Source organism: Symsagittifera roscoffensis, chromosome 4, assembly GCF_963678635.1.
Source record: "Symsagittifera roscoffensis chromosome 4, txSymRosc1.1, whole genome shotgun sequence".
Classification (NCBI taxonomy): Eukaryota; Metazoa; Xenacoelomorpha; order Acoela; family Convolutidae; genus Symsagittifera; species Symsagittifera roscoffensis.
The window spans coordinates 43456952-43478937 of NC_087065.1; the positions used below are offsets into that span (position 1 = coordinate 43456952).

A 21986-nucleotide genomic window follows, 5' to 3' on the forward strand; every position below is an offset into this window, starting at 1 on the left:
AAAACATGAATTTAAATTCATCGCATACTGTGTTTCAACTCAATAGAAAAATTATAGATCAAAGTCGTGTTATCATTGCCACAAGGATCCCCCGTGACTGCATAGAACAGGATGTGGCAAATCAGATCGTAAGATTTGATTAATGAAAGATTTCAACTGAATATGAGATAGCAGCCTGTGTTATCAAATCCGTATGTAAACGTTTTTCCGGGGTAGAAGCGAATCGATTTAACTCATACTGGTAGTTTATCAGTCAGTTTGAGTTTTCGGTGCGTTTGGCAGATGCTTCTTAATGTAATAAACCAGGAGTTTTCCCTGCTGGGTTCTTTGAAAATTAAGACACGGATTGATTTCGTTTAAATGTGAATAATCAAAATGAATTTCTGGAATTTCCGTGTAAGAACACCAAAATATTAAATGAAAGTGAACGGATTTTCTGACGTTAGGAACGATTTTCTGAAGTGAATGGATTTTTCACTTATTAAGGCAAATTTGAGTGAATTACGCTCCACAATAAGAAAAGAACCAATCGCGCCAAAAACTTAAACTACTTTTTGTTTCAAAAGTGACATTAGGTTTTCAGAATTCCCAGTGGAATAAAAAAATATTCTCATTTGATTGGTTGCATAGCCTTTGAGGAAAAAGTTTGTTCACAAATTTCATCAATTTTTTTTAATTAACAAGTCAAGTTTCTGCTACTAATATGCCCGTTCATCAGAGAACGCAGCATGCTTGGAGCACAAAGATCCGTTGTTCGAATGTGGCAAGAAGCCTTATTTCTAGAAATTCAAATAATTTTGTCGTGCTATCGGTTGTTTGATGATTTTTTTGTCAGTTACGTTTTAAAAGCATGGGTACTTATTTGATTTAAGCAAGCCATACTAGTTTTTTGATCTGTTCCTGCAATGGCATGGGTAATTGAATTCCAAAAAAGTAAGCCCAAATTTTTTTATCAAAATTTTTGTTCGTGTAGTTCTTAGTCACAAAAGCGCAATCAATCAAGCTTTATTTCCGTAACAATCTGAATTATGTTTTTGTCTGCTTGTAAAATTTGTCCTTTTTTGCAAATGGTTCTATCGCCAGTGTTTTATTTGAGAAAAGAGTTCTAATGATTGTAAAGTGAATAAAAATATTGATTGATTGTGGTTAGTATTGAAAAAGATTAAGAAATTTGTTGAAAAAACGAAGGTATTGCGGTTGTTCAAATACTCATTTTTAAGAGTCGATGAGCTTAGTTCATTCTCTTATATAAGTCGTGATGATTTTTTGTCCTTAATTGTTCAGGAAAAGTCTTAACGTTTGTTCAGGTACATTTTTTTTCGCGGTTTGAATTTTCAGTTCATTTCCTCTGTCAAAAGGAGCGCAAACTCCTCTATCAAACAGCAATATTGTAAAGGTCACGAAATACGTGTTCGGATTCTAGTTTCGAACGTGGAATGAATTTAATCTTCAGATTTCCTTGCGAAATGTAATATTAAAATTTACTTATTGATCCAATTTTCTCAAAATGGGTTTGTTATATTTAACAAGTGTCAATGATGAGTTATTGTAGAAATGTTTGATTCGAAGTTCGGAAATTGATTTTTTAAGAGTAATGAACGAAGGTATATATGTCATGGTGATTTTTTTAAAAAATTTCAGGAAAAACTTTTAAAATATTAATGCACTTAGGTATAATGCACTTTTTGAGTTCAATTGAAGTTCATCTGCTGAAAGTGACGTAAATAGAACTCTCCAAATACGAACGTGGAAATGGTGCGAAAAGTTGGGAAATCCTAAAAATTGGGAAATCCTAAAAGTTGGGAAATACGAAAATCCGAAAAGTTGGGAAATCTTAAAAATAAATTTCACTTTCGAAACGATTTCTAGTTTCGAAAGTGGAATTTATTTTTAGGATTTCCCAGCGAAATAAAAACTTTACCTATTGATTTTTTTCTCAAGTTGGGTTCGTGTTATCAAAAAAACGCCAATCATAAATTGTTTTAAAAATTCAAAGAGCTTAGAAAGGCATCTATTTTTTTCGTTGAAGTTCGAAAGTTGATACTTTTCAAGAAAGTCAGTGTTTTTTTTAATTTTCACTTGCATTCATTACTGTTTTTTTGTTAGAAAATCGAAAGTTAAAAAAACAAGTCAATCTTGTTTCTGTTTCTTTGCGTTTGTTTCTTTTTCCCTGCATTCGTTGACTCTTACTTTTTTTAAATATTGTTTCACATGGGTTTTTTTGTATCGCGAGTGGTGAGAAGCTTCTTTTTTGCGTAACAATTTTTAATCGTAAAAGATTCAAGAAACTCAAAGAACTTTGGTTATTATTTTTTTCCGGAATCCGAAAGTTCTTTTGTTTTGATTTCTTTGACACTTTTCCAATTTTCTATTGGCTGTTTGCATTTTTTTAAATGTGTATTGAAGCTGAAAACGAGCCCTGATGATCCATATAGAAGTTAAGTTCCGATGTGTTTTTGGTACATAACACGAGTCATTGATGTCATAATTTTATTGGTTTGTACGTTTTTGTACCAGTTGAAACGCAAATGATGTAACCGTAGTTTCTACGTTTTTATATTTTAGTTTCTACGTTTTTTTTAGTTTGTAATTCTCGTTTTGAAAATCTCAAATACTTCTCGTTTTTAAATATGAGATTTCAATAATTGAAATATAATTTACCTCGATAAGCTCTCAACTCTATGGTAGAGGATGTCGGTAATATAATTAAGAGGTTATAGTTTTGGCTTCTAAATATTACTTCTCGAACTTTTTTAATTGCCGAAATTTGACTTTTTTTAAATTATTTTTCAAAAAAATTCAAAACTGCACAAAAATTGCAGCTTTCAATTCAGTGAAAATTGCAGTGAGTTTTTACCAGGATATTTCCAGGATTGGAAACTGGCTGCTCATTATTGGTTCCGAGATATGGCAATTTTCATAATTTTTGATTTTTTAACAATTCTCAAAATATGGAATTTAAGAATTTGAAAGTCTGTAGTTTTGCAGAAACGACTTTTTGAATTCATATTTTCCAGTTTTTATGGCTATAACGAACTATTTGCGGTGATTAGATTCGCAGAGGATCTATCAAAGGCTTTCAAAGCCTGTCTAAGGATATCCGTTCTCTTATTTCTCCACTTTCTTTGTCTTCTTTAGAGTTTATCTTGCTGAGCTCTTTTTTTCTACATCAATTCCGTTTTTTTTTTGCGTCCAGAATTTTTACGTGGTGCTTTTTTGCAGCCAAAATTAGCCAGGTTAAGGTAGGCTTGAAGCTATAGTTCAGATGAGAGCGCATCCTCACACGCTATCATTGCCATGACAGGGGGTTCGAACTCTCAATCTGACGTTTTCAAAGCCTCATTTCATTTTATCTATACTTATGTTCAACTTGTACCGACTGTTTGTCACAATTTTTCAAGTTTGACTGTTTTTTTTCCTGTCATTGCAGTTCAAAATGATTCGTGTTTTTTGCCCTAATTTTAATTGTCCAATTTGCCCATTTTTGATTGTTTTGGCTCTATTTTACTCATCTCATGCGTTCTCAACTGGTAGATGGCTGAACTTTTGATTTCTTTCAAATAGTTTAAAGTCTGATTTATTTGGATAGTTTTTACGCTTGCGATTAACAAGCATTATCAAACCTGGATATTAACTTTTTTTTCGGATTAACAACTTGTTTAACAGAATCACTTAAATCACTTGTATCTTGGTTCATAATAAATTCAAAATTCTATGCGTTCCCGGCCAAAGTAGCCTAGAGGTAGCGAATATGCCTGGGATGGTAAAAGTTCGAATCTGGCAAGGACCTGTTTTTTTTTCAAGCGGGAAATATTCTATTTCAAATTAAATTGTCGGCGAATTATTTGTGTAGTAATCTGTTTAAGGCTTAGTTGTCACATCTCGAAATCGTTTCTTTTTGCTGCGAGCATTTTTCTTTCATGTTGTTTTTAGTGTTTGTTTTACTCCTACAGTTGTTTTACTTACCTTGACTTCGTATTTCTCTTTTTTGTTTCTAAAAAAAGCTCCGCGGCCCGAAATTGTTTCGGTCTCTCTTTTATTGGCTTAATCACTCAATTTTGGGTCGTTTCAAGGGAAACACAATTTTAACGCTCCCACATCGCTTTTTTCAAGTCGATTGTATGTGTACCAATGGGTTTGAAAAATTTTTAGTTTTTGAAAGACCGCCTACTCCCATACACTTACCCTCTCAAATATGGGTTTGTGGTTTCAATGAATAGAACGGTTTTAAGCTCCCTGCATAAACGGGCACGCAAAATTTTTTTACATAAAGTTATGGCCCTCGGAATGGGCAGGTTTTTGATTTTTGACCGTTTTAAATTTTTTTTGAATATCTTAGATTTTGGGTTCAATTCAAGGAACGGGTTGCGCTCGGCTCGTATGTTTATGCGACTACTCCCAAATTTTTCTGATACCAAAAGTTATGGCCCTCGGATTGTTTAGGTTCAATCAAAATTACAGGTTGCGCGAATCTCACCTGCATAAGTGGCTATGCCCTATTTCTTCACACAAAAAGCTATGATTCTCAGAAATGTCAAATTTTTTATTTATAGACCGTTTCTTGTACGTTTCTCGCTAACAATCTGGCCAAATCTGATATCAAGGGTTTATTTAAATTACGAAACAATTATTTTCGTGCTAATTCTCAGGTTGTGTTTTATGGAGAAATCCGGTTTTCATAATTTTCTCTGTTTAGGTGACCACAACTTTCATTTTGCAGAAAAAAGTTATGAATTTTGGAAAGACTGGCCGTTTTTTAGAATTTTTGACCGTTTTTTGGAAATTTTGAATTTTCTTCAAATTTTCACAATCAAATCTGAGATGAAAACTGCAATTGTGAGAAACGGTTGTGATAATTGTTTCTGCGGAAACGGCGACTGTTAAATTTTTCTGTAAGAGAAAGGTTATTTTCTTGGGTAAATTGATTATCTCAAAATTTTTTACTCTTGCTCATTTCAGTAGAGAAACAACTAAGGCTTTGGCCAAAGTACAGTTTTTGAAATCACATTTTTTGTGCGGCATCAGTATAGGAATTTCATTCAATATCATAAACGTACCTTCAGCTTTAGCTGGGGCCCCGATTGTTTTTTATTGAGAGACATACGAAAAATTTGGTTCACGTATTTTTTTTCATGTTTGTGTTGTATCGAAAGTGGTGCGAAGCTCCGGGTCGCCTCTGTGTATGGTTTTTTCTTTAAAAATGCTACCATTGTTTTTCAAAGAAACGATGGAATATTGCGAAGATTAGCTATTACATTTTCTAAGATGGTGTAAAAGGTAGGAAGTTGAAGTGAAAGTAGTGGTTCCTATGCAAGTATCACAGAATGTTCAGACCACAAAAAGCTTTGTAAAACAAAAGAAAATCATCATGTTGAGAAATATTATTATGTTACCCTTGAGCAACATCAACTGAGCAACATAAACCCTTGAGCAACATCAACTGGGTCTGAGTTGAGCTTGTGCAAGATTGGTCTGAATAGGAAAACTGTTATACCCGTTTTTCTCGACGCTTAGGGGACTTAAAGGAAAACTGTTATACCGGTTTTGTTCCACGCTGAGGGAACTTATTGAAGCTATCCTTTGGGAGTCTATATTTTGACTGAAAGTGACATTCTAGTCATTTGCGCTACAATTTTATGGATTTTTATTACTTTCTTTCTTTCTTTTTTCATTTTAAGAAAGGGTATTGCAATCTAATAGTAGACTTTTCACCCGTAAACAACCTTGTTCACAGGACGACTAAAATTTGGTCATCTGCTTTTTTTCCTACCCAAGTTGCGCGTCTAACAGGTGTAGTTCAACAACTGGTTTAGAGCTGCTGAAGTGATTCTTGTTTTACAGCTGAAAAACTTCGCCCCAAGTATTGTCGGCTTTCTTGCCGGGTGTTATGTTTCTGTCTTTTTCGAAAATTTTTATGAATGTTTTTGTTTCATCAATTTCATGAGGGAAAATGTACTTCATACTTTTCGTATTTTTATACGTGCTAAACTTTTCTGTTAGAAAAAAAGTTTTTTTTTTCAAATTTTCTGTTAGACATTTTTTTGTGTTAAATTTTAAGTTTTTTTTTGTTCCTAAAGTGTAAAGAACGGGTTCAAGTTTTAAGTTATTCAGTGTATTTTAGATTCGATCAATTTCATTTAGCATCGTTTCAAGTTGATGGTTTAGCCTTTTGTTTTAATTTATTTTTTTTAACTTTCGATTTTTTTTGCTAATTTGACTCAACTGTTTTGTATACAACGGAATCGGGTGGCAATTGTTGCACGGGACCCAGGAGTGTGGAGTATGGCTCACAAAATAAAAGACTCGTGTTTTAATTTCCCTTACCGGCGTCTTTTTTAATGTAGTTTTTTTTGAGATCCAGCTAGCTCTCTTACCGTTGTAGTTGGTTGATTTTTTAGGCTTGCATTGTTTTTGAGATTTTTCGCAAGTTATTTTTTTTGGGGCAATTGTTTGTAATTCTTACATTCATTTTTCTGATTTTGTTTTTTAATTTTTTTTTTGATCTTATACGATAGCAAATAGCGTATAGGTGTTTTTTTATCCCCGATTGTTCCAGTTGGATATTCAGGTTGTTTGGTTGCAAAATTTAATGAACAGTTTTTGGGTACATATAGAAATTTTTGCATTTTAATTTTTTTGACCAAAATTTATTTTTTCGTTTCCATCTATTGGTGATGAGAAAGAAATGGATAGAGATAAGCCCGAATCCTTCTTTTGTTTCAGCTAATTGATTTCTATAATAATTGAAGTTAGATTTTTCTTGATTTCTTGAAGTGGTGCGAAGCTCAGCTTTGCCTGTGTTCATTTTTTTTAATTGAAGGCTTTTTGCTAAGGTGTTTTTGGCTTCGTTAGCGGTTGGTAATTATAACTTCAAATCCAATCAACCCTCCGGCGGATCTAGCGTAGAGGTAACACAACTGCTTGAGATGGCTAATGCCTCTGGTTGCAATCTGGCCGGCACCTTTTTTACGCAAATTAGAGTTTTAGTGCTTTTTCAGACTATCGTCCATCTGTTTATTTTTGTCGGTTTAGTTCACATAGCCCGACTTTTTAGTTCACATTCAGCTTTCTTACAAGTTGCTTTAACGCCGATACTCGAGACTACAAAGCCCGGGAGTTTGATTGCAGTCGAGACTTGATTTTTTTGCACTGAACAATTTTGGCTAATCTAAATTATTGTCTCTCTGCATATTTTTGTCGGCTTAGTTCCGCAGAAAGGACTGGTTTGAAATTTGGCTGCTTTCTAGCATTGGAATAGTTGCTTGTAAAGTTTATAATACTGCATGTAAAATTCCGTATATTTTGGGCTTATGTTGTATTTCTTGTTAAAAAAACTATTTTTTGAAGTTTTTTTTTCTTCAATTTTTTCCGTTTCATTTTACATGCATTTTACATGCTTCGCATCTGTGTCATTGTTAGCTCACGGCACTGAGCTATCAATGTGTCGTGCATTTGAAATTAAACAATTTAATTATTGCAAAACTTAGTAAAGTTTTGAACAATTGTTGACTTATTGAAACAAATTTTATTCGGATTTTGAAACAAATACAGCATATTGTCGTTTCATAAGAGTCAATTAACGTTTTCCAGGTTCTTATAAAGGTCGTGTTGATGTTTTTTTTTTTCAGGAAAGTTCTCTTTTGTTCAGGCTCAAATTTACTTTTTCGCTGTTTGACTTTGATTTTTTCAGTTCAGTTCATTTCCTTTGTTAAAAGGAAGGCGGAATATCCAACATCAGCAAAATTGTAAGTCACCAACAATTTGATTGAATTCTAGTTTTGAACGTGGACTTTAATTTTCAGATTCCCCAGCGAAATAAAAAAAATACTTATTGACCTAGTTTTCTAATATTGGGTTAACTTTATCAGATAAGTGTCAAAAATAAGTGAAATTCGAAAGTTGTAATTTTTCTTTTGGTAATTCTAAAGTTAGTCTAATTCAGTTTTTTTAGCGTTCATTGACTCTTTCCAAATGTCTGTTGGTTATTTTTTTCTTGGAACACTAACAATTTTGTCTAGCATGGGTGCAAAGCTCTTTTTTCTTTCTCGTAGAATTCCCAGTGGAACAGATAATGCTCGTTGTCAAATTGGGTTATGTGTTTCTGAGAGCTTTTTTTTAGTTCTGAAAGGGATTTAGAGCTTTGTTCAAATTAAGTCTGCTACAGTAGCTCACGGCTTAAAAAAGGAAGCCTGTTTTTTTTCCGGTTACATTATCTACCGGGCTGAGCTGTGCGTGCCTTCGTGAAATTTTTAAATATATTTCTCATACTGTAAGTCCTTAATTCCACATTTTACAAATCAATACACTCATGAGAATTGTTTCTTGAGTTCGATAATATTCTATTTCCATTTCTAGTAATGGACAATGACCATCATCTAGGATGTCAAGCATATCACACGAGAACCTACGATACGAATGAATGTTCATCGGCTGGACTCCCGCTGACTCCGTGCTCTATACGAATTCATGGACGGTTCCAAAGACTCATCAAATTGCGTCATCCTCGATTATGTAACTACATTGATTGTTCACGGTCGGGTAACGAAGACGTACTTTTTGTTTTGGAACATGGAAAGAACTGGCTTAAGCCAGATAAATTTGATTCCAGTGATGTTTTGAAACACTCTTATCAGATCTTGCAAGGCCTGGATTACCTGCATAGTCAAAAAATTCCTCATCACTGTCTTGACTGGAACTGTCTCAATATTTCAAGTAGTGGTGATGTTAAATTAGCAAATTATGCGATACATTATGCCTCGCTTGGTGGAGTGATGGTTTCTGCTCCAATAGACGTACCAAGATTCCTTCCTCCGGAAACCGTCATGAGCCATAGTATGGCCCATGAAGCACCAATTCCTGAATCAGACCTAGAGTGGAGCGGATCTGACCACTCGTATGATGTTTGGACATTTGGCCTTCTGTTACTCGAAATGACTTTTAAGGTGCGTCTTTGGGAGTTTTTAAGCTTGAAGCAAATATTTTCGAAATTGATACTCCTTTTCGACGCGGACTCAGACGACGAAGCGTTACTTGATGACATCTTGAGGAGCAACAAGATCGACGAAGCCTTTGCAAAATTTGATCCAGTCGTACAAAATGTTGTGCGAAATTGTCTAAAGCGTAATCCAGCAAATCGTTCAACATGCAAAGAATTGATGACGCTCTATCCGGAGTCTCTGAGAATCAAGCTATTATTAACTGGATATAATGTGCATGATAACAAAGTTGCTCTGTTTGAAGAATTTCGCCAACCAGTTGTTGAGATTTCAAAACTGCCTTTAAAACCACTAACGACCGAAAGTTTCATTTATACTCGTCATTCAGATGAAATATTCCATTTATGGAAACTAGCAGGTGGGAATCTGGCAAAGGAGATGCAGAAACAAGGTCTACTGAAACAGATCTTCCAGATATGCAGGTTCCCAAACTGTATATCAAATGACGGTGTCTATCTTGGCAACGAGTTCTCGAGAATTTTAAAGGCGAATGACCGAATCATAGAGTTGAGTATCGAATCTTTACAAAGTAAATTATCATCGGTGTCTATGGATACATTTTTCCCTTTGCTGTGCTTCTCGAGCCAATCAGTTATAGCAGCGGGCGGTGATTTCGGGATGCGATGCTTAGGATCGAACATCAAAGAAGTCGACGTTGAGTATCAACTAAAAAGACTTGTAATGTTCCACAGGTTGATTAGAGCGTTTCCTGTAACGAAAAAACTTCTGTACAAGGAGGCTTTTACGGATATTCCTGCCTATTACAGAAACTTTATATGGGCTGCGCTTTTGCATGTTAACTGTAGTGCTACATATATGATGAAAGTTAACTCGATGTTAGACAGTATCGACTTCTCCGTGGAGTTGCCAAGTGACAAGCAGATCGACGTTGACATACCAAGATGTCATCAATATCACCCCCTATTATCCTCGCCCACAGCCCACGGGGCTCTGAGAACTGTGATCCGGGCTTGGGTTATTTCGAACCCAGACCTGGTCTACTGGCAAGGCCTGGACTCATTAGCGGCCCCTTTCGTATGTCTACATTTCAACAATCCTGCTCTTGCATTTTCTTGTCTATCTCAATTTATTAAAAAGTACTTGTATAAGTTCTTCTTGGCGGATAACTCGGCGATTATTCAAGAATTTCTTGCTTGTTTCTCGCAAGTTATAGCATTCCACGATCCAGAACTATTTTACCATTTACACGAACAGAATTTCTCGCCAAATCTGTACGCTATGTCATGGTTCTTAACAGTTTTTGCTCACACCTTTCCCATGGGCAAAATCTATCATTTGTGGGATACTTTAATACTGCAAGGACCCTCTTTTCCTCTATTCATGGGTGCAGCCATTTTGGAATTGTTACGATCTCAACTGCTTGCTGTAGATTTTGATGGTGCAATTCTATTGTTTTCCGATATACCTGAAATTGAAGTAGAGTCTATTAAGACTCTTTCATTACAGCTTTCGGTGTCAACGCCCCCAAGTTGTTTATTTCGGAACTGGGTGAACCCCGATCTATATCATACACAGTTCTTGCCGAGTGACAACTTAACCCGTATACAATCTAAATGTAGCATTGATTACCCGTTATCTGAACGACAATTAGACTGGTGCCCGAGAATTCACGCACACGATGTGATCGTACTTATCAAGTTGAGAGACGAAAGCTCATCAGGAGATAATCTGATTCAAAACTCAGAAATGAAATTGTCCAAGTTTGTTATAATTGACGTGCGGTCAAAATCTGAGTTTGACAGAGGTCACTTGCCAGAAAGCGTGAACATAAATTACGGAGAAATGATGCATGAAGATGAAGTCAAGGTCATTGCGCTAATAACCGATCAAGTGAAGGTCGAGGATAACAGCTTGGTCGTAGTAATGGGTCCTTCTAATAACGTGATATTATGCAGAAACTTCACTAGTTTATTGATTAAGTCATCGTACTCTAGAGTTTGTTTTGTGCACGGAGGAGCAGACGAGTTCGCTCACACAAATTTGATGATTGTAAATTAACTGTAGTTAATAATAATTGCTGTTGTAGTGTAGTTAACTAAATTTTACAGAAAAATCTGAAAAATAATCTATCGATTCTTTACGCTTGCAATAAGCCAGCTATATCATTAGAAATTTAAAATTAATTTACTTTCAATCAAGGCTGATCTTCATTTTATCTTTAAATCGTTACAGTGGTAAATTAGCCTTTTTACGCGTTTTCAATTAACTTTCGATTTTATTTGATGTTTCAGGTTTTTTGATGGCCGGCAACGCAGCTGCTTCTGGTGACGATGGTCCAAAACTATGGGGAGGACGTTTCAAGAAACCTCTCGATAGCGAGATGGAGAAATTCAACGCTTCAATCGACTACGACAAAATCATGTGGTCAGCTGACATTGACGGAAGCATAGCATATGCCAAAGCACTCGCAAAGACATCCATCATAAGTGCAGAAGAAAGAGACAAGTTATGCCAAGGCCTGGAGCTAGTAAGAAATGAATGGAAAGGCGGAAAATTTCAGATAGTTGCTTCGGACGAAGATATTCACACTGCGAATGAGAGAAGACTAACCGAACTGGTCGGAGACGTCGGCAGAAAATTACACACGGGTCGAAGTCGAAACGACCAAGTAGCTACCGATACGAGGTTATGGTTGCGAGATCGAATACTAGCCATTTCAGCTGTCCTCAAAGAAGCTATATCTGCCTTTGTAGAGCAAGCTAAAGTGAATCAAACTGTAATGTTACCAGGGTATACGCACTTGCAAAGAGCTCAGCCAATCAGATGGTCGCATTGGTTACTATGTTATGCTTCTATGTTGAAAAGGGATTTCGAAAGGCTTCAAGAGGTGTATAAAAGAACGAATGTTTTGCCACTGGGTTCTGGAGCGTTAGCAGGACACCCCTTTGATATCGACCGAGATTTCCTGGCCATGGAATTGAACTTTGATGGTATAACTCTGAACAGTTTGGACGGAACCAGTGATCGAGATTTTGTGTCTGAGTTTCTATTCTGGAGCTCATTGACGTCGACTCATCTGAGCAGAATGGCAGAGGATTTGATAATTTACTCGACTAAGGAGTTCTCATTTGTCACTTTGGCTGATGAGTACAGCACAGGGTCTAGTTTGATGCCACAGAAGAAGAATGCGGACAGTTGTGGTAAGTCTCGAAAAATTCCTTTTCCTCCCATTTATGATGATGACTTGATATATAGTAAACAATTTGTTTTTAGCCAACTTTGAAAGTTTGGTTTTTGAACCATTCCTTCTTTTATTTGATTGTAATATTAAAGCGTGCGCTATGAAGGGTCCTCTGATTGTATTCTAAAATAAGCTAAGTGTTTCCTGCAATTTTTATACAAGAGCGCCAATTTTCTTTTATGAAAAATAATATTAAATGCATTAATAAAAATGTTTTCCAGAATTGATTCGAGGCAGAGCTGGGCGACTAACTGGACACCTCACGGGCTGGTTATGTACCCTGAAAGGACTCCCTCTTACATACAACAAAGATCTGCAAGAAGACAAGGAACCTCTGTTCGATGCCGTAGAAACCATCACAAGTCTGATCAAGATATCCTGTGGCGTGATCAAAACATTAACTGTGAACCCCGATAAGATGAAGGCGGCTCTTAGTCCAGAAATGTTAGCCACAGATATTGCTTACTATTTGGTGCGCAAAGGAGTCCCGTTCCGAGATGCGCACCATGTTTCAGGAGAGTGCGTTCAATTGGCAGAATCGAAAAATGTCGATTTGGACAAGCTGACGGTAGATGACTTTCTAGCTGTTTCAACCAAGTTTGAATCCGATATTCTGCAGATTTTTGACTACGAGAAGTCAATGGAACAATATAACGCCAAAGGAGGCACGGGTTCGAAATCGATCAAATGGCAAATCGAAGTTTTCACTGATTGGCTGAAGCAAAACTGAAACTCAAGTTCATTTTGTCGCTATTTATCATGCTATTTGTATCAATTTGACAATGCCAAAATTTGCTGTGCAATAGAATTATTGATGCGTTGCTTAAATCTATCCGTATCTCGATTTGCAACCACCACTTTTAAGGGCTCTGGAAGGTTATTTTGATTAAAATCGTAATTTCATGAGCCAGGAAGCAATTTAATTTATTCAATAGTTTATCGATTGAAGTTTCTGAAAAAAGTGTCTATCATTGTTTTGTGGGTGGCTCTGTTAGTATTTCCCATTAATTTGATGTCTTAGTCTTTAAGCACAAATTTTGATTAAACTGTATTTTACCATAGCGATAGCTTATATAGCCATTGTATACCTTGCTTTGTTTTTGAACTCTTTGTAAACTGAAGAGTATTCTGCATGTCTTGAACTTGAAATTGTATCAAAACATTGAATTTTAATATTGCGTCATTTTTTTCAAATTCTCCCTGCAACTTCAAATTAGTGTTAGTTTTCAGGGAAAAAAAGGATATTTATACCAGAAAATACTTTCCTTAACTTATTCGACAAATCAAAACATGATCGCAAAGAAATATATACTGTAAATAGAATGATTGAAGTGGTTCCTGCGAATCAGCCGTAACAGTACTGACAAGGATAGTACATTTGTATTATCTACCCACATTCCAGACTTTGAGCGAAGCTCTTTTTTGTGCGAATCAAGACCGTTTTTTGCGTCTAGAACTTTTACGTGGTACCACTATTGCAGCCGAAATTGGTCAGGCTGTGGTAGACCTGAAGCTAGAGGTCAGGTGAGAGCTCGTTTTCGCACACTATCATTGCCATGGCGTGGGATCGAATACACGATCTGACGATTTCAAAGTGAAAGCCTTACCCATATGCTAAGTGCCTCTAAGGCTGTATAATTTAACTTACAAGAGCAAGTGTCCTGTAATCAAAAACTAGTTTCTTTTGCGTAAAAATATTCTTTCAAATCTTACTTGCTTTTCTTGCTTTATTAGTGAACTCTAATAAGATATGGTCTGGGGTTCGAGTCCCAGCCGGACCTGGATTTTCAGTCTGCATCAAATTGAACGGGAAAAACAGAATTGTCGGACTTATGTATGTCTGCTTATATTTTGTCGGCTAAAGTGCTGCATCGGAGATTTTTTTTGCTGCCAGCATTTTTCATCATAGATGCAAGTGCTGTTGATTTACAGTTTTTAAATTTGAATAGCCTTGTAGTTGTATTTTTTCCTGCTTGTTTCTTTTCGCTGAAAAGCTTTATTTGTCTTATGTTTCATCGTCGTCTTAGGTTTCGGCTTATGTTTTATTCGTCTTAGGTTTCGGCTTATGTTTTATTCGTCTTAGTTTCAGCTTATGTTTCATCATCTTAGTTATTTTATTTTGTGTCGCTTCAAAAGAAAAATTTGATTAATTTTTGTATTAAAAATTTAGGTAGTTTGTATTGCAAGATTTCGAATTTTTTTTTGACAATTACTCCTCTTAGAGAACTTTTTTGTTTTTGGGGTCATTGAGCGTCTGCTTATTTGTTGCGGCCGCTGGATAAAAATTAAAATCTTTTTTAATGCTGATGGTTGTGTTATTCGACTATTTTTCTGAAATTTCATTTTTTCCCAATAATAAAACTCAGATCCTGTTATTTTCATCTCAATTTCTGTCCATCCACAATCTTGCAATACTTCGTTTCCGTTGTATAGCCAGTGATGCGAATCTCCGTTTTACCTGTGCGTACATAAATGGTTTAAGTAGTGTGGGAGTAGAAAATTTGGTATCATGTTTAATTTGCAGTCGCAATTTGTATTCCAAAGTAAAACTTCAGTTTATAAAGCTAGTTTAATGAGCCTAAAATGGGCAACAGTTTTGAAAAAATTATGATTTTTTTAAATGGGTAATTTTTATACAAAAAATGTGTAAATTAAAATATGAAGTATGAGAAAGGAATATCGGTTACGAAAAAAGCTGATGTTGACTAGTTGATCTCAAATGAGGAAACAGTAGCAGTCAATTAACGCCTCACAAATGGGATGAGGCAAAAGAGAGCACCTGATTGCTGTTGGGCAAGTAACACAAAATGCAATGACCACGGTATCTGACCCTGATTTTCTCCGGACTCCCTCTTCAAAAACACAAATCGATGAATATTAGCCGTTATCTGTTACAGAGATTGAGCAATTTGATGTATTTTTTTTTCGGTTTTTTTCCGAATTGTTTATGCGTTTTGGTCCTGATATAGGTTGAAATGGGGCTGCGGTTATTGGAGAAAAGCGAAACTAAAAAAATCTACAAAAAATTGATTATGAATTTGTCTCTCTTGCGGTAAATTGAATTTTGAGTTTGAGTGGACAAAACATAATCTACATCTCGACTCGACCAAAAGGTTTTTCTAATGGTAGCATATTCACTTTTTATGAGTAATTTTTCATGTATCAACAATCTCGTTGAAAAATCATGCTTCGGGGTTTTGAAAATACGCAATAAATAGTTCCCAATCATCAAGAGGTGGTCTTATCAATTATTTCAGGTATTTCAAAAGACAAAATTAATAAATATTGAGAGCAATATTGCAATATGTGGCAACTTTGAGTATTGCATTTTGCATGCAGAGGTGGATCTAGGATTTTCTCGAGGGCGTGGATTTTCAAAAAATTTCGAAATTTTTGTCGACCTTGTTTTTTAGGTCGACCAAATTGATTTTCCGAGCTTTCCCAAAGCACTAAAAAGACCCTATTTTGGTCAAATTTTCAGCGCCGCTGGCAAAATTTTGAAAAACAGGCCAAAAAGGCGTTTTTAGGCACTTTTTAGAAAGTTTAGACAAAAAATCGCGTTTTTTTGGCGCGCGCCCCTCGAAGTTAGTATATATGGCCGCCCAAGGCGCCTTAAGAAAATTTTTAGGGTTCATCACCAAATATGGATATCTCAAAATTGTACAAAAGAGAACCCTTTGGGTCGGCAGGCGGTCGAATCCCTGAGAAGAAGGAATCGTCTCCCCCCCCCCCCCCCCAAATCCGCCCCTGATTGCATGTATTAAGCTTGCGAAGTACATTGCATGAAATGTTCATATCATTACTTTCAGTCACTAAACTTGTACATGAGATTTTTACATGCTACTAAGATAGCTTTATAAATGCATTGGATCTACTAAATAATCTCTCCCCCTCATTTTTTTAAGAAAGGGGGTGGGAGATTGTTAAGTAGATAAAAACAGTCGAGTTTTTGACCTATCAGAATGCAGTTAAGTTGGAATTCGCAATAGAAAGCTCTGTGCTAATTTCCTGTATTTATTGATAGGGGGAAGCTGTTAAGTAGATACCATAGAAGAAGATTGTGAAGTATATCCAATGCATTTTTGTGCTAGCTGACATGTTTCACAAGAATTCAAAATTTGCGGTTCTTTTGAACAATTAGTTTGGCTTCTAAATAAATTAACACCCAATACTGTTCTAAGAACATCGAGGAGCGACCCAGCTATTTAATTTGAATCTGCCACCTTTTGTATTATATCACGAAATATTGAAATGGCTTAAAAAAAGAAAACAATGTTTGTCTTCGATGCTTGAGTTTACAATAATATCGATCTTGTAGCTAGCTTCACTTAGTCCCGTCACAAGCAGTAGCGGATTTAGGGAAATCGAAGGACGCCCCACCCCCGTCACAGGGATTCAATCCCTTGATTAAAGACATCCATTTTTGGCTGACCGACCCTGAAATTTTTCTAAAGTCGCCTTAGGTGCGAAAATATATTAGCTTTGAGAGGGGAGCGCGCGCGGAAAACGCCCAAAAACATTTGAAAGTTCAAAGAACTGTGGTCAGAAAATGTATGCTACCTGCGCAGCGACCGGCCATTTTTTTTACTTGGCAACGATGATAGCTGCAGTTAGAGCTTCTGCACCCCATGCAAAGTACCCTGTTCATTATTCCTTGTTTTTATCAAATTTAGTTCAAAATTGTGAATTTAAACTTCAAGTCAGAGGTCGCGAATTTCTGTTACTCAAAACCAGAGGAATGATATCTTCAACGCCATTTGGTGCAATTAAAAGTCTCAAGCCATTATGGATTTACCGGGATGTTTCTTGAAATTTCCTCACTGTGAGTTTAACTGGTGCAAGTTGGCAAATATTACCTGAATGACTTAGAGACGAAATCACTTGAAGACGAAAAACTGCTGGTTTTATTCTTCAAATAAATAATCAGTGATATTTGATACGAGAATCATCGAATAGTCTTGCGAAGAGGTGTGCGGATAATTTCTGATCATCTGTGTTCAGAAAGTATCCGCAAGCCCCTTTGGCTTCAGTTTTCCTTAAGGCTACAGCATCCAAATGCTTAAATCATTTGTTCGGTTTTGATAATTTCGACTTTTTGAAAGCTAGTTGATAATCGCTTTTGAATCAAGTGGATATATCGAACCGATCCAAGCTTGGAAAATACAAAATAGCAGGCAGCAAAGACTCTTTTTCGACAAATTGGAGCCTTTCAAAATGAATATTTCTTCAACTAGTACCTTTTTATAGGCTCATCACTTTCTTGGACCCGTTCTTAAAGGATTTTACTTTCAATATGACGCCATATATGCTTGCAACAAATGAAAAATTTACCATCGAAAGGAAACGTAGACTCACCATTTCACTTTTTGTGGAAACTCACTTTGAATTCAGTTGATCTCTCGGTAGATAGAGAATCTTTTCTTGTCTTGGAACAGAAATGAAACCAGCACCCACTCTTGGAGTCATTCGACTGGACTACGACTACCCTCCAGCATGTGGAGACATCGACTGTCCGGATACCTACGGGTACGATGTCTATTACAAAGTAGTCCCCGGACTCACTTTCGAAATGGCCCAGTCTGGTAAACTGACTCCCGAAGTCAAACAAAGATTCATCGAATCTGTCACTTGGCTTATCGAGGAGAAAAAAGTGAGTGTCATAACCGGAGATTGTGGATTCATGGTGTACTTCCAAGAACTGGCACTGAGCATTGACAAGGAGAAGCCAGTCTGCATGGTAATGAGCTCACTGCTCCAGCTTAAATCCATCCAAGCTACCCTTTCACCTGACGACGAGATCATTGTCATGACTGCAAATGGAGTTGCTCTTGGTGGGATGACTCAAGCTTTCGAGAAGGCCTGCGGGTTCACTTTTGTCGACCCGCGAGTCAAGATCCTCGGATGCGAGAACATCCCAGGATTCGAAGCAGTCGCTTTGGGTCAGAAGGTCGATGTCGCCAAGGTGCAACCAGGAATGGTCGCACTTGTGAACGAAACTCTGAAGAAAAACCCGAAGGTCAAGGCCATTCTTCTGGAGTGTACCGAGTTGCCGCCATACGCTAACGCAATCCGAGAGTGCTCCAATCTCCCAGTTTGGGATGTGATCTCGGCGTGTAACTATGTCATCAGTGCGTACCTGAATGAACCAAGATACGGAAAGCAGGGTTGGCAGGCTGATTGGGATCAAGTCCAGGACGAATATGTCTTCGGACAAAATGTCAAGGCTTCCAACAAAGTGTACCTCGTAAACAAACCAGCAAAGCAGTAATCTTGATAAGAAACAGAATTGACCTATGAACTCATCGCTTTGACAGATTTTTAACCGAAACTGTTATAAAGTTTTGTTCTCATATGAACTGTAAAACGTTTATTTAACTTGGTGTGGGAAAAGACTGAGGCTTGTGCACTTCTTTATCAGACATAATAATCTTTTCTGAAAAACATTCTTTACTTTACTTGGAACAACATAGCAAGAATATCCAGATTCGCTTCAATCAACAGAATGCTCCAACCACAGTTATCATTGCTAAATAATTGGAATACTTGGAATATAATTGGAAAATGATTTGGAAAAAAATTTTCGGAAAGAAATGAGAAATCTACAAAATATATATTTTCGTTAAAACAAATCAATTAACCGTTCAAATGTTACTAAGTGAAAAATTGTTCCTCGTTGAAATCAAAAGTCAGCTCCTTTCACTAATCTTGAAAGGACAAATGTTTAGACAGAACTTCATTCGGAATTTTTTATAAAAAATTACCATTGTTTTTCAAAAAGAGATCATAAATCCGCTCGTAATAATGTCCGATTCAAACATCCATGAACCTTTCAAATGGTTTTAATTGAAAAATTGTTCACACACGAAATCAGGAGTCCAATCTTTCCGCTAAAAATGAGTACGAATAGCAAAAACTGCAATACTAAGAGAACCCGTTTTGATGGTTTTTGAAACCCGATTACTGACTAATAGGAACTCAATATCATACCACTCTTGAACCCTACGAATTTTTCTTGAGGTACCTAAAATCGGGGGAAAAAAACTTACGCCTGAAATCTTTCCAGCAAATTTCAGTTACGTGGTCGCAACAATAGCAAACAGTTTCAGTTCGTTTATCAATGTTATATAGCTAAACTAATCGGTCGGTCAAATCAAGGAACTATAAAATCAAGGCGGCAGTTTGAAAATTGGACATAGATGACTTTTATAGACGAAACAATTTCTGATGAAATAAGCAAACTGAATTTCCAATCATAATAACAAATCAGTTTTTTATTCAGTTTTGTCGGTGAAACTGGAGCTCTTTGTCTTTCGGTTTAGTGTTCCTTTCTTGTCTTTGATTTAGTTCCGCTCTGAAATGATTTCCAAATCTAGATGCTAGTAATAGGTCCGCTGTCGGTCCACATATATTTTCCCTGCGGTGGGTTATAAATCTCTCAATTGTCATGACGAAGCTGCCGGTGTCCATCAGTTTCGATGTGCACTGACTGCGCGTGTTGTAAGGCACGAGCAGTAGCGTGCCGAGAGGAAGGGCGCTGGGTGCGACCGCTCCCCCCACCCCCCTCAACTCTGGTTGCTAAATTTTTCCGAAGGGTCCCCCTTTGGTATAATTTTACGAGATCCATTTTGGTTGAATATCATCGAACATTTTCTAAAGATGCCTTCGGCTCCAATAGAACTAATTTTGAGGGGGGAAAACGCGCGCCAAAAAACGCAATTTTTTGGTCAAATTTTTAATAAAAGTGCTCAAACATCATTTTTAGCCTGTTTTTTTTTCAAACATTTTGACAAAACGGTCTGTATAGTATTTTTGGAGAGATTGGAAAATCAAGTTGATCAACCTAAAAAAAAAGATCCACAAAATTTCAATTTTTTTTTCCGAAATCCTAAACTTTTAGCGGGCAGTTCTGACATCATCGGATGGTTTCTGTCTGCTTCTTGTTTTGTGCAAACTTGATAAGTTTTTCATTTGATCAAAGTGCTGAGGTCCCAGGACCTACGAATTTTTTCAGTTCTTCCCGAGTCAACATAGATTTCTTGAATCAAGTTCTTGACTTTTTTTCAAAAGTTGCATTTATAGAACTACCCAAAATTTTGGTACGCTTAACTGAAAATTCCTTGAAAAATTAATCTTTGTGATATTTTCTATAAAAACACTGATTAGTTGTTTGTCGTTCTTTCTCATATTTCCAATCTCAAAATTGTTCTTTTTATTTTCTGAGTAGTTTGTTTTTGATTTTTTTAAACTTTTTTGTTTTCTCAAGTAGTTTGTTTCGAACCCATAGGTCAGTTTTTTTGGATAGAGGTACAGGTCAGAGGGGCTAAACCATATGTTCAGCTGTCTGGTTATTTTTAACGCTTTCAATAAAAACTAGTTGCGTGCGTTGTTCCGAGCCTTTGTAAAGAAACAGGGGTCAAAGAGCTGGCCAAGGAACTGCTATAAATTTAAGCAAAAGTTTCCGAAAAAAATGTCAAGAAATGTTTTGTATGAAAAACACTGAATGGTTGTTTGGTTTAGTTTCTCATGCTTCCAATCTTTGAATTGTTCTCTTCAGTCTCTGAGTTGTTTTAATTCTGCCTTATACTATCTCTCTTTAGTTTTTCGGACACTTTTTTAGAACTCATGTGGCAGTTTTAATGGCTATGTAATCAGGTCAGAGGGCTAAGCCATAGGATCAGCCGTCTGGTCTTTTTTGTGTTTCTTTTAATTTTTTAAAACATGCCTATATTCTGCGGTATTTTGGGCCCATTCAGAGAAATACAGAGCTAAGAGCTGGCCAAGGAACACTTTAAATTTTTCGGAAAATTTTGAGGAAAAAAAACAATCTTTGTGGTATTTTCTATGAAAAACACTGTATGGTTGTTTGGTTTAGTTTCTCATGTTCCCTTTCCTCATTTTGTTTTCTTCAGTTTCTGAATTGTTTTGATTTTGCTTTTTACTATCTCATTTTAGTTTTCTTGAGTAATTTTTAGAACACACGTGGCAGTTTTTATGGCTATAAGAACAAGTCAGCGGGCTGAGCCATACGATCAGCTGTCTGGTCCTTTTTTTTGTTTACAAACACGCCAATGTGTCTGGAATTTTGCGCTTTTTTTATACAACACAGAGCTGAGAGCTGGCCTATGAACACTTGTAATTCTTAGAAAATTTTAGTTGATCAGCAATTACCTGTTCTGCTGCTGAAACTAATAGTTTTTTGAAATTATTGAATTTAAAAAAAACTGTAAAAATGTATCGGTTTTTCGTGCATCTAGGTAATCACAAGTTTTTTTTGAAGTTCAGAGCTTAGATCTAATCAAAAGACGCTTGTAGATTCATAACCTTTCTCTTTTTAAACTTTTTTTTTCGAGAAAACTCAAAAATAAATAAATTCAGGCGTTTTTTTTTCTTAATAATGAAAACTTTTGTGAGAGCAGCTACGCATTTTTGATTTTAGTGGGAAAGTTGAAAAAGTTGAACTTGATTTTTTTAGACAATCTTTAAATAATTTTGAAACGTAAGCATTGATTCTGTCGAAATTCGTTTTTTAAAATCAGGAAACCGGAAAAAGTTGTTCTACTTAGAAAAGCAATTAAAGACTTGTTGTTTTTTTGAAGACTCAAAATGATGTTTTTCGGATGGTATGTTTTTTTCTTAAAATTGTGAGCAAAACATAAAAAAAAACGTTTTCCCAGCATATTTCAGGCTTGATACTAACATTTTTTGGCCAAATGACCAGATAAAAAAACTTAAGAAAAAAACAAAAATTTTAATTTTTTTTTCAGATTCCAAACAGTTAACAAGCGCAG

General features: G+C 36.1%; 3 protein-coding genes across 3 annotated transcripts; all 3 read left to right on the plus strand.

The window, feature by feature from the left end:
* Positions 1 to 19: 19 nt before the first annotated feature.
* LOC134843660 (TBC domain-containing protein kinase-like protein) lies at positions 20 to 11109 on the plus strand. Its single transcript, XM_063859858.1, has 2 exons — positions 20 to 128; positions 8356 to 11109. Exon 2 carries the CDS (start codon positions 8358 to 8360, stop codon positions 11013 to 11015), a length of 2658 nt encoding a protein of 885 aa, XP_063715928.1. The 5' UTR covers positions 20 to 128; positions 8356 to 8357; the 3' UTR covers positions 11016 to 11109.
* Positions 11110 to 11252: 143 nt separating this feature from the next.
* Positions 11253 to 13386, plus strand: LOC134843870 (argininosuccinate lyase-like). The gene is made up of 2 exons (XM_063860184.1): positions 11253 to 12157; positions 12420 to 13386. Exons 1-2 carry the CDS (start codon positions 11257 to 11259, stop codon positions 12926 to 12928), a joined length of 1410 nt encoding a protein of 469 aa, XP_063716254.1. The 5' UTR covers positions 11253 to 11256; the 3' UTR covers positions 12929 to 13386.
* A 4249-nt stretch (positions 13387 to 17635) lies between these two features.
* LOC134844896 (uncharacterized) lies at positions 17636 to 18466 on the plus strand. The gene has a single exon (XM_063861723.1). The coding sequence runs from the start codon at positions 17636 to 17638 to the stop codon at positions 18464 to 18466; it is 831 nt and encodes a 276-aa protein (XP_063717793.1).
* The last annotated feature ends 3520 nt before the right edge of the window (positions 18467 to 21986 follow it).

Coding starts and splice junctions, on each gene's coding strand:
- LOC134843660 (XM_063859858.1), top strand. CDS start 8,358: ATGGACAATGACCATCATCTAGGATGTCAAGCATATCACACGAGAACC.
- LOC134843870 (XM_063860184.1), top strand. CDS start 11,257: ATGGCCGGCAACGCAGCTGCTTCTGGTGACGATGGTCCAAAACTATGG. Junction 12,158..12,419: donor GAAGAATGCGGACAGTTGTG/GTAAGTCTCGAA, acceptor AATGTTTTCCAG/AATTGATTCGAGGCAGAGCT.
- LOC134844896 (XM_063861723.1), top strand. CDS start 17,636: ATGAAACCAGCACCCACTCTTGGAGTCATTCGACTGGACTACGACTAC.